The 12,406-nt window shown below is 34.1% G+C and overlaps 1 protein-coding gene across 1 annotated transcript; it reads left to right on the forward strand.

Annotated features, from left to right (window-relative positions):
- The first annotated feature begins 1,111 nt into the window (after positions 1-1,111).
- Positions 1,112-10,562, forward strand: LOC149416770 (putative phospholipase B-like 2). The gene is made up of 8 exons (XM_089641319.1): positions 1,112-1,320; positions 3,087-3,221; positions 6,018-6,135; positions 7,379-7,473; positions 7,998-8,141; positions 8,448-8,894; positions 9,288-9,592; positions 10,324-10,562. The coding sequence occupies exons 1-8, from the start codon at positions 1,112-1,114 to the stop codon at positions 10,560-10,562; spliced, it is 1,692 nt and encodes a 563-aa protein (XP_089497445.1).
- The last annotated feature ends 1,844 nt before the right edge of the window (positions 10,563-12,406 follow it).

Consider the following 12,406-nt stretch of genomic DNA (forward strand, 5'->3'; position numbering starts at 1 on the left):
AGAAATTTAAAACATTGGTTAGACATGCAAATAATAATAATAAGGATTTTATTCCAGAAGTTGGGGAGGTTTGTGCAATCCCACACATCCCATAAAACATGATTAAACACGATTAAATACAAATAATAAGATTGTAAAGTATGGTAAAGAGCCAGAGGTGTGGCTCTGTCGGCCAATTGGGAAACTACTCCCGCGGCCGGTAAAGCACGATTTTTTTTATTTTGCGAAATTTACTCAAAACATATGATTTGAATTTGACCAATCAGAGGGCCGAAACTGTCCAGACGTTGACGTAATAATACTATGAGATACTTTTTTTTCAAAGTCGTGCATTAGATTGACAGTGCCAACACTTTCTCCGGTGAGCTGCGATGTTTGAGTCTGGACTATGGCGGGATTTTACTATAAGGACTTTTTAGGAGTTGTTTGTCCTCTTCCTTAAACCTGCTGCCCGGGCTCTTATGAGGGCTGCAAAACCTGGTACTCGTCCTTCTGTGAGCATGTTGGAAGCACAAAGCGTCGTGTTTTTTTTTATTTGAAAAATATTACTTTGAATGAAATATTATCTTGATGTTGTGTGTAATTGGTGACGAATCATTCTGTGATGTCATATTAAGAAAAAAGAAAATTTTATCAATCATAATGTCATTTTCCGCTTCTCGGCAGTTACAGAAAATATGTGACAGTTAAAAAAAACTCTTTTTTACAATTTTTATTTGAATTGTACTTAAAAATAGTAGATAATGAAGATAATGTATTGCACATTTTTCTATAGGTAGGTAAATAATTTTCAAATAAATATTACAGGGTAATTCCGCTTCCTAATTCCTAGTAGGTAATTACTACTCTTACCAAGTTAAAAACAATGCTGTGGCGTGTTTATTAATGAAAATGATAAAAATGTTTTACGAAAATGTTAATTTCAATTTGAGTTCCAAGTTCACGAGTCACCTACGAATTCACCAACAAAAATATATTTTTAAATGACCTTTATTTACTTTTGGACCCTAGATCCGGCTCTGGTCCAGTGTATTCAAATTAAATAGTTAATTTGAATTCTTTTTTCAATTCCATTTAATCAATACTCGAGTCAAGTCGTACTTACTCCACAATGTCAGACTCTAACAGTTTGAGTTTAAGTGGAAGATTTTCCCTGTTTATCCTTGTGCTTCTGTTTGCAAGATGCGAATCAAAAAGCTTTGCCTACATTTTAACTGACGACCATGGTGGTCCGGTACTTTCCAAAGTGAACGATGCCTTAGAGATTCCAAGTGACTATATTGTCAAAGCATTTTACGACAACCAGATTAACAATACAGGGTGAGTTAGTTTCAATAAAACAGTAAAGTTATGACATCTGTCCTGATGATGGACATTGCAAGATTGCCTAAAACGTTGGTTAAATGAAGAGGAAACGCAGAACGACATAATATCCTAAAAAACAACCACGATTTGATTTAAACAAAAATTAATTGGTTACATTGTTAAATAAATACATGTAAATTAAAAATATACTAGTCTATTTAATTGGTTATATTGGTGAGGTAATTTTGAGAAGGATCAAATGAAGATATTTTATCATTACTTATTATATTCATTAGGTAGGTTGGTGTTAATATTTATGCTGTTTCAATGATTTATTTTAAGATAAAACAATATATCCATACTCCATCTATGTATTACTATAAATAAGAGTGTCTGTGGTAGGCGGGCGTCTTAAAGCAGAATATTGATGATTTTTTGAATACTTGACTTTAAAAATAAGATGTAAATAACTGATCTACCTCTGATGTCACAACACAATATCAGGGTACTTATTCCAATTTCAATCATTATCTCTACTGAATCCAGTATTCATTGATACAACCGTTTGAAAAAAAGTAGAAAAATGCCAGAAATTTCAGAATTTTGAAAAATAATTATCTCTCTATAAAACAGTTACTAAGAGAAAAGTATGCCTTTTGTCAGTAAAGATGTGTTTGAAAATGGAAAAAACTTGGCGTGGCGGTGGAGTAATTTTGAGTAGCATCGTATGATGACATTTTATCAATAACTTATCAATAACAATAAGTATATTTTTTATTAAGTGTTAATATTTATGCTGTTTCAATGATTTGTTTTGCATCGACGATAGTCAATAATATATCTATTTTAACTGTTTACATAATGTTTGAGAGGAATTTAATTTAATTTATTTATTAATGATAATCGTCACACGGTCATGGTGATAATAATAATTGTTTGTTTACATGATAGAAACAATCTATATTTCTTTCTTTCAATCTATGTATACAAAGAAGGGTGTCTGTGGTGGGCGGTGTGGATTATATTTTTAGACAAATCTTCAATTTTATTCTGAAATCAATGAAATATTACACATTTGAACTTCAAAACAATAGGAAGGTTACTGTCTAAACGAGATTTCAAAACAATAGGAAGGTACATTACAGGTAATTTATAGGTTCCTATGCCGTGGCAAAATTGCCTACCTGATCATCGAATCTTGATCGGTGCGATATAAATGAGATGGATCTACTAAAACAGCTGCGCAGATGCCAAAGTAATAGCTCTCACAACCCCGTCTCCATAAATAAACCACCCACACTGTTTCTATTCATTAATTAAAAAGTATGTTAGAATATGAAGATAACAAAGAGATATTCTTTATTCTATGAGATAACTTTACGTATTTATAGTTCTCGTGTATTATTTCGTCACAAAAAAATGTCAAATGATAAAATGTAGACGCGAAATTTACAAAATAAATTAATTCATATGGTAGTTAATACTTAAAGTTTTTATTGATATTTAAAATATAAAATGCAACATTTTCACGTAATATAGTTATGTTGAACAATGAGAGATGGCAAAAATAAAATTTGAATCACAATGCATACACGCGAAATACAGAAAACCTAACTGTTATACACATTCACAATCAGTAATAAATAGATATTTTAGTCTTTCTACTAATATTTTAAATATAAAACTGAAAAAAAACACCAAAAAAGCAAAATTTTCACCTAATATAGCTGCCCCAATGAGATCTGGTTAGTTTCTCATAATAATGAATTCATGTCAAACAGGTGGGCATTCCTGGAGCTATACGCCAATGAGAACAAAGAGTACGATGACGAGACTAAGGCCTTTCTAGCAGGAATAATCGAAGGAATTTTAACTAATGATTTGATTTGGATGTATTGGGTGAACACAATGGAAGGGTAAATATATTTATGTTGTAACTAAATAACACTTTTCCATAACGATGGCTCCATAAATCATAATATTGAGGATACTGAAATGAAGATTCACACAATTTTTGAAGCCAGGCATCGAAGGATTTTAAAATACAAAACAGCTGATTTTTACCATCTAGCGTTCGATTTCTTCGAATTTGACATAAACATACACATATATTCTTTAACCATTTCTCATTTACTGCACCTTTATGTGTTATAAAATAGTAATTTTCTGTTTTATGAAAACTATGAAAAATTAATAAATAAATCCCGGCACCAACATTACAATAAGCTGTGTCGGTATGTTTTTAAATTTTCGATGCTAACGTAAAAATTCACCGTCAAACATGAATATTTTATCGGAAAATATTATTCAAAGGAATGGTGCTGTTAACTCAATTCTCATATAAAATTACAAAATTATAAAAACTTACCGATATGGCTACTCCTTTTGAGAACATATTTTTGTTTTTAAATTACAATTTCGTGAAAGTTTCGATGTTGAAAAGTGTTTTCTCCCGCAAGCCTTCTCAGCGAGATTTCTGTGTGTAAATAATAAAATTCTTGGCGGTTGTCTTTTTCGCACGTTTTACGGGTCGAGGCAGGGAGTGCATGGTCGGGGGGATTTCTCAGTGTTGTAAAGACTGGCTTACATAATAATAGTTTTACGGGTCGAGGCAGGGAGTGCATGGTCGGGGGGATTTCTCAGTGTTGTAAAGACTGGCTTACATAATAATAGTTTTACGGCTCGAGGCAGGGAGTGCATGGTCGGGGGGATTTCTCAGTGTTGTAAAGACTGGCTTACATAATAATAGTCATGGGGTTGACACATTTTTTTTAATGCACGATTTTTTTTAGTTTAATAATAATATTTTAGTGATTATGGTCTAATATAATATTTCTAACAATAGTATCATTTTTTTCACATAACTATTTTATTTTATTACTCAAACTAATAATACTAATAAGTTCAAACATAGTATTAATGTAAACTCTCTGACAAAAATATTAACTAACGACAAAGAATGACAAGAAATATGTCAATGTAACGATATAAAAGAATGATGCAAAATATTTTAAAATAAATTAAGTCTGTAGAAATATTTAATCTCAAAAAATATCCTCGAAGCTTAAATGAATTAAACCGTGGATAACCAACCCAGAAAATTAAAATAAATAATATAAACATTATCACTAAACTTACCTGGTTACTGTCGAACGCTGACTAATTGCTGCGAACGGAGACTCAATGAATGGTTTGAGCTTACCTGGACTTACTTGAACTTACCTTACTTACTGGACTTACTTGAACTTGAACTTACCTGGTTACTGTCGAACGCTGAATAATTGTTTATCGGAGACTTCAACGAATGGTTTGCGGAATGACAAAGTCTGGCGATATTAAAATACTATATAGATCAAATAATTATTATGCAATTTGCTTAGGCGCGTGCACGCACTTCCAAGTTCCGTATAGTATTGATGCTAGATCCTAGAAATATCGGATCTGCACTTATCGCTGGTGTGATGACCAATAGGTGTATCTCATATTTGGAATTTTTTTAGGAGACTGAAAAAACTGTATTTTTGCCGGATTCTTACACAGTTTTTAATAATTGTTTTGTTAATTTTGTTTAAAAAATGCGTTATTAAAACCCTTCTAGCGATACACGTAATAACATGTATAAGAATCCGGCAAAAAAAAAACAGTAAAGCTCGAGCAGTAAATATTACTAAAATGAGATAATCCTGTTGTTGATCGTCGCAGCGATATGACCAGGGACCCAATTTTCATTTAAGTAGACAACTGCTCGCATGTGATAATTATCTACGTTGTCTATGGTTTTTCTATCATCGAGTAAATATCTACTAATTTTCGATAGAAAGCGTATTTTGGAATTTCTAATTGATAATTATCTATTACAAAGCAGTAGATAATTGGACTATTGGTTTTAGTAGTAGTTCAACTGTCAAAAAGTGTTACTTGTACGGTTTGCGTGTGTCGTATTTTTGTTAATTATTATAAAAATGGTGAGTTTTGAAGATTTGACGCACATACAAGCGATCGAAGACATGGAACAGGCCGAATATTTAACTGAAAGGCCACCAAGAAATTTTTTTTCAAGAAATGATGCATTTAGTCTGAGTAATGAACTGTTCATAAAAAAATTTCGACTATCTAAACAATTGGTGCTCAAATTAATTGATCTATTGTCGCCTACTTCTTCAACGAACAACAAAGTGAATTGAAAATTGACAGTCGTAAACAGATGTATATAGAAAAATGTATCAAATCTATTGAGTTAAATACACGGATTACCACATAAAAAAATAAAATTTGGTACATTTTTATGTTGGTATTAATATCGGTTGTTTTACATTATCTACGACGGTCGAAAATACGCATTTATCGCAACAGTAGATAATGTATCGAGCGCGATCCTCGCATGCGAGCAATTGTTTACTGAAATGAAAATTCGGTCCCAGTAGCCGAAGGGATAGTAAGGAGTGCGTTTACTCGCGGGGTGTGGGATGATCCCACAGGGATTTGGGATAGTGTGCCGGCCGAGGCGACAGTATATCTATACGTAAATGTGCATGATCTTGCTTTGAAATGCAGTAAGTGGGACAGACTAAACGATGAAATACCTAATCATCGCGCGCGCTTTCCACAATCTAGCCTCTTCATGTGTTTTACTGCGTTCAGACATTTTCTGCGTGCCAAAATGCGTATTATTTTAAGAACGGGTGTAAAGACATGTTTTAACCCTTTTTCAGAATATGTAAAGACAAACAAGAAACTTGCGACAGAATTGCGAACTACACAAACATCAATGAACGCTGGATGAATGAAAATATCGCGAAATTTGGCGACAGCGATCCGTACTGGTATCAGGTAAAATAAATCCAAATTCACTTTTTAATAATAATATTAAATACCTATATCCCTATAAACCTATACCTACAAAATAATTAAAAGAAAAAATTGTTCCTGAATTTTCTTTTAGACTTTTAGTAAAAAGTCCATAGGTATCCCGTATAAATAAAAATTGGATTTGTTTATCCTAGACACTATCTAGGTTTCAAACCAATTCGTTTGTAATTTGTGATCATTTAAAAAGATAGCTGCCAAAAATATAAGAAAAATTAGTTGCAAGATGATATTGTTAATTCTGATTTTGAAATATGAGATCGATAGATATGACTTATAGATTTAATAACTAGGTCCCAATGATCGAGTGGTGAAGACGCTGTTCCGGCAAGACAAGAGATCATAAGTTCGATTCCTTGTTGTGACCGTTACCTTTTTATTTTCAGTGTCTCGTTCTGTTTCATGTTTCGTTTAGATTTATTAGTAATATCTTCTTCTTCGATGGTATATATACAGGGTGTATCGGCAAGTACCCGACAAACTTTAACCAGCTATTCCTCAGCACATTTGGAGTAAAAAATGTTATGGGCGCTTTGCTGTCCGATAACATTTTTTTTCCATTAAAAACAAAAAATAAATAAAAAAATCCACACTCCGTCACTGTCATTTGCATTGTTTCTCGTGTCCAACAGCTCTTATTAGCAAGTGTATCAAAAAGTGTCCTCGCTCTTTCGTACACACTAAATAATAATAGTTAAAAATGAGACGAATGGTGCCGTGCCATTTCGTTGTGATTGTAAAAGCGCGCCAACGTAGGTACGTACGTGCATTATTCAACGAAACTCGAACAAAATATTGCCAGACGGGTTTTCAAACTTTGACAAAGGATAAAACATTGGTGACATGTGGTGAAAATAAGAATAATAATTTTTTTATTAAAAAAAATGTTTCCGGACAGCAAAGTGCCCATAAATTTTTTTACTCCAAATGTGTTAAGGAATAACTGGTTAAAGTTTGTCAGGTACGTGCCGATACACCCTGTATATATGTACGTACCTTTAACACCATCTATGAACACGTACAATTTTTGTAATACGTAGCAATCTAGCAGCATTACTTCATTTTATTTGTTCATCGTTTTTTTTTTTGTTTTATTATTATTTTTTAAAAATTTATTTATTTTAAATAAACCCAGGAACTGCTAGTTATATGGCTAATAGTTACACCTTATATATTACGACACAATATTTTTTTTTTTTTTTCGAAGGTTAAATTGTACATGAAACAATTGGAGGGTTTGGCTCAAGGATATGCAACAGCTGTAATAGACACAAATAAACAACTCAGCTATCAAAATATCTTGTGAGTGGCAAACATGCGAATAATTATTAATAGCTTTATGGTTAAAATAAATCATTTGCCATGGTTTTTTTCATTTATTGAAACCACTGAAAAGATAATAACTGTTTTTTATCGTTTGAAACAGAAATCACTTTTATCAGTAAATCATCATAAATGTTTCTTATACACATTAGTTAATTTTACATACCAGGAACTACAATAAAAACCGATAATAATATAGCGCTCAATAAAAAAAAACAATTATTTTAACTGAACGATGCAATAAAAAAGCACTGAATCATAAAAATGCAACTAAAAATATCAAAAACGAAATGACAGTATATAATTGTAATTTATGTTAAAAAATTGATTTAGAAGCATTGAATCCGTGTACTTACCTATAAGACAAAAATTATCGCATTAATATTATGCATAAAGAAATAGGACACAGAAGTCCATTAAATAAAAAATCCATCATAAATCACTATTTTATCACTAATCTTACATTGTCTAAGGTAAGACCAATCGATGGGTTTCAATTTTAGGGCCATCAACATGCAGGGAGATTTGTTTGACCTCTTCGATGCAATGGGTGAAGATCACGAGGCAGGCACTGGTCACTGTTCGGCCCTTGTCAAGATATTGCCAGATGGCTCTGATGTGTTCGTGTCTCAAGAGACCTGGGACAGGTTACAAATTCTTTTCTTCACTCTCTTTTTGAGTTTATCACAATCTACCTAAGATAAGTAAAATAAATGAGGAATTTAAATAAGTTCGCTGGCGGCTACTGAGACTCTTCAGTGTCTATTGTGTCCATGATGGTAATAGTCAATTTATTTAAATAATGACAACGTGTCAATGTCAACCCGATTTTTTTTGGTACCATTGATATTAAGCAAATACGACTGCCTCTTTTGGCAGGTACGATGTTTCTGTTTCCTTAAAAACGGTGCGTGTACCCGGCTTGAGATAAATAACTAGAATGATTCTTTCAGCTATCAAACAATGCTCCGTATTCAGAAGAAATACATCCTTAAATACAAAACGCTCAACAACACAGAGACCACCATCATAGGCCACACTATGTCCTTCTCTTCTTACCCTGGCGTTATTTCGTCTTTAGACGATTTCTACATCACATCAGCTAATTTGGTCACGCAAGAAACCACCATAGGAAACACCAATAAGGACTTATGGCAGTTTATTTCCCCTACTGGGCAGGTCATGGAGTTTGTTAGATGCATGGTGGCAAACAGGCTTGCTGGAACTGGGAAACGCTGGACAGATATTTTTAGAAAGTACAACAGTGGGACCTACAATAACCAGTGGATGGTTGTAAACTATAAGAAGTTTTCTCCCGGAACAACAGCTCTTGAAAATTTAAAACCAGGATTTCTATGGATTTTGGAACAGATTCCTGGCACAATCGAAGCGCAAGATATGTAACTATTCTATTTGTTTTTAAATTTGTCGAAAAAAAGAGTATCTAACCAAAATAAATCAAAAATTTCGATCAGCTTCCTATAAATTAAGCTTCATACATCAAAAAATGACGAATTGAGGTGTACAAATTTGCCTCGACCTTGAATGTCAAAAAATTTGTTTTAAAAAAATCTTATTTTTGCTGAATGGTTAAATTAACTTATCTAACTTCCGCGTAGTTTAATTTTCAACGTAAAATACATTATTTCATTAACAAAACATGTAAAATTTCCTCTGTCCCAATTATATAACATTCTGTGTGATTGGTCTGCCCTATTATTTCCTTGTACCAATCGAATTGTTTTCGATTTTCCGTTTTTTTTTTAATTTTTTCAATTCTGGATTTATTCCAGGACAAGTCTTTTGAAGAAGCAAGGATACTGGCCATCGTACAACATCGCGTACTTTCCCAACATTTTCAATATGAACGGAAGTCCCGAGTTGGTAAAGAAGTACGGCGACTGGTTCACTTACGATAAGAACCCCCGTGCGCAGATCTTCAAGCGGGACCAGGGGAAGATCAGGGACATGGACGGCATGTATGCGCTGATGCGGTACAATGACTTTATGCATGATCCCCTCTCGAAGTGTGACTGCAATCCGCCTTACAGTGCCGTGAATGCTATTGCAGCCAGAAGGGACCTGAATAAAGCAAATGGTAATAGATTTATACGTTTAAATTTAGTCTTTTCACCATTGTTTGAAAAGCTGTCATTATGATTCATGACACCGGAACAACTATACTGAAAAGGTATTTATTCTTATAATGTATAATAATTGGCCTAAAACTATGAACTTATTAGGGGCAAGACTATCCAAGGGTTCTAGCTCCTATCGTTTGTAATTGCTTCACGTCTTCTAAGCCAACGTGCTCAAATACTACCTAACACCATAAACAATATCTTTACCAACCCTTTTGCCTTAAGTGGCAAAGTCGGAATGAAGCATGAAATTACATAAATAAGTATAGAACAAATGTATGGCACCAAAAAGTGTGGTAAACTTTTTTTTTATTAGTTCCACACAGGAGGCCCTGAGGAAAATAATTTTCCTCAATGCTTATGTCATCTTTGTGGATACTGTGTGGAAAGTTTTTTTAAAAAAAGGAAGGAGATGACGTTCTGGGAAGGAAAACAGGTATGAGAGTTGTGTAAGTATCTGGGTGTCATTCTGTCCAGGAGTGATGGAAGTAAATGGAATCCAACCCTCCCACTGCGATGTTAGGCGATGGGTCTATTGGCGTCCTCAGAGATTGACGAACTTTTCCTATTGAACTTCAATATTTTTGACAAATTACTGACTTATCTATTTATCAAGTATCTTCTGACTTATTCGATTGCAGGTAGGTCAGAACCTACAATCGAATAATAATCAACATCTTGATTTAAGGCACATACCCGTTTGAAGCGCTGGGCCACGCCTCAGACGGAGCGATTGATACCAAGATAACCAACACGCACCTGGCTACCACCTTCCAGTTCCTCTCAGTTTCTGGTCCCACCTACAACGTGACCCGGGGCCTGTCGCCCTTCTGCTGGAGCGAGGCGGACTTCGGGAACACAACGCCCCACGTGGGTCAACCAGACCTTTGGCAATTCAAGCCGCTCACCTTCAAATGGAAGTGGTGATCAACCTGATTTAATGCATTGTCTTATGACCAAAATATTAAATTTAATAAATTTTTCGTTTCACCAATTTCGGAAGAATCCTTCTTTCATGTCTTTTTGCTAGCTTATAGTTAATTCGTTGTTTTTCAAAAATGACGACACTTTAATGAACGACAGACAGCGTGTTTATGAGACCCTTATTGCTTACTTATATTTTTATGGAGACTTTTATGAAAACATTTATATTTTATAAGGCCAGGGTATTTAGCATATCTATCGCCAAAGGATTTACTTTCTTAACCTTATTGTGGGTCCAGGAGTGACGGACGTATGAATCCATTCCTACCATTGCGATGCAAGGCTAAATGGTCGAGAGAACCTGAAACCTTCTCGTAGAGGACGTTTTGGAGAATCCCGGCGGGGAGGTTAATTGGTCACCCTCAATCAGTCTCTTCCGATCTGGCCGCCACGCAAGATCTCAAAATCTACCGATATTCGTAGAAAATCTGTATGGATGTCTATCTTCAGAAATTCTTTAGCCACTTCCATTCTCCAACCCCATGAATGGAGAAAGATACAATAAAAGAAAATAAACCAATTTACCGAATTTTACATCTCACATCTAACGATTTTCATTATCGCGGTATGCCATCACTGGAAGTTAGTGGGCAGACGCACCGCCGCCAAGACATCAAACCAAAAACTTCACTCCCCATCAAACCGAGCATAATAGTGTTAACGTGAATATAAGATCTTCAGGGCAGTGCATTTATCAAACATATAAGCTAGCTGTGTTTAAGCTGCTTATTATTTTTAAAGAGTATTTGTAAATTTACCTCGAACAGCGATTCTAATTATTTATAGACAAAATAATATTGCCGTATTTTTGGAGGAATAATATGTGTGTGATTATTAAATAATCGGTCGCAGATCGGATACTTATTAATATTATGATGTTCGTTTACGATATCAAGTCTATTTTCTCTGAGCGGCAGACGTCTTTTTCCCGTTCGTCATAAGGTGGAAGAAAGTGTTACCTCGGGTTTAGTTAGCAACAAATAAAGTATACTGAAATGTTTAATTCTTTGCTACTTGTCTGAAAACGGATTGGGTTATGATTATTTAAAAAAAACAAATATTGCAAATCAAAAGCATCCTAAAATTAAACTGTCTGGCGAGAGGGCTTGCTTAGAGAAATAGTTTGGTGTGATCCGAGCTGAAGCGTAGTTAATGAACAGCTTCAAGGAAGATGTTTACCGATTACCAAATTCTCCAAGAATCCAGTATCCAATATCAGGAATGATGGCGTTATTTAACGAATTTCAGATCCGTCGTCCGTCAGTCCAAAGGTCGCCCAATGCTTTGGTGCTATCAATAAACCACTCACCTCTGGGTGATTATATGCTGTCGATGTCGATAAAGGAATGGCTGTCCTTGATTTTGAACTGGTCAGGTGTTCTTTAGAGCGCAGCTGCGGCAACAGAGGTGTGTCAAAATATTACAATCAATTTAACAAATGTACAGTTATACATTTAAATACATACAAATCAATTACAATGAGCCAAACATCTTTATGTAACAAACGTAATAAATAATGATATACCCAAAATTTGATGTATTTAATTTCAAAAGTTTTTACTTAGCTTTTGCGCACAAATGTGGCTTGCTTTGGATGTACTTTTAAATTAATAAGTGATATGATACAATTGTTTCTGTTAAAATGCATTGAATACGAACGATTTAGCAATAATTATCATACAATGCAATTAATTGACAAGCTTTTCATTGACTTAACATTTTAAATCAATTTATATTAAATATTGGATTGAATGCTTTTCTTGAAAGAATTGAGTTTTTATACGGAC

The sequence above is a fragment of the Hesperophylax consimilis genome, chromosome 16, assembly GCF_061612785.1.
Source record: "Hesperophylax consimilis isolate HC1 chromosome 16, BYU_Hcon_1.0, whole genome shotgun sequence".
Lineage (NCBI taxonomy): Eukaryota > Metazoa > Arthropoda > Insecta > Trichoptera > Limnephilidae > Hesperophylax > Hesperophylax consimilis.

Excerpts from the sequence above, each read along its gene's own strand:
- LOC149416770 (XM_089641319.1), top strand. The coding sequence starts at position 1,112 with ATGTCAGACTCTAACAGTTTGAGTTTAAGTGGAAGATTTTCCCTGTTT. Across the intron at positions 3,222-6,017 it reads TGGGTGAACACAATGGAAGG|AATATGTAAAGACAAACAAG; the intron begins GTAAATATATTT and ends ACCCTTTTTCAG. Across the intron at positions 6,136-7,378 it reads GCGATCCGTACTGGTATCAG|GTTAAATTGTACATGAAACA; the intron begins GTAAAATAAATC and ends TTTTTTTCGAAG.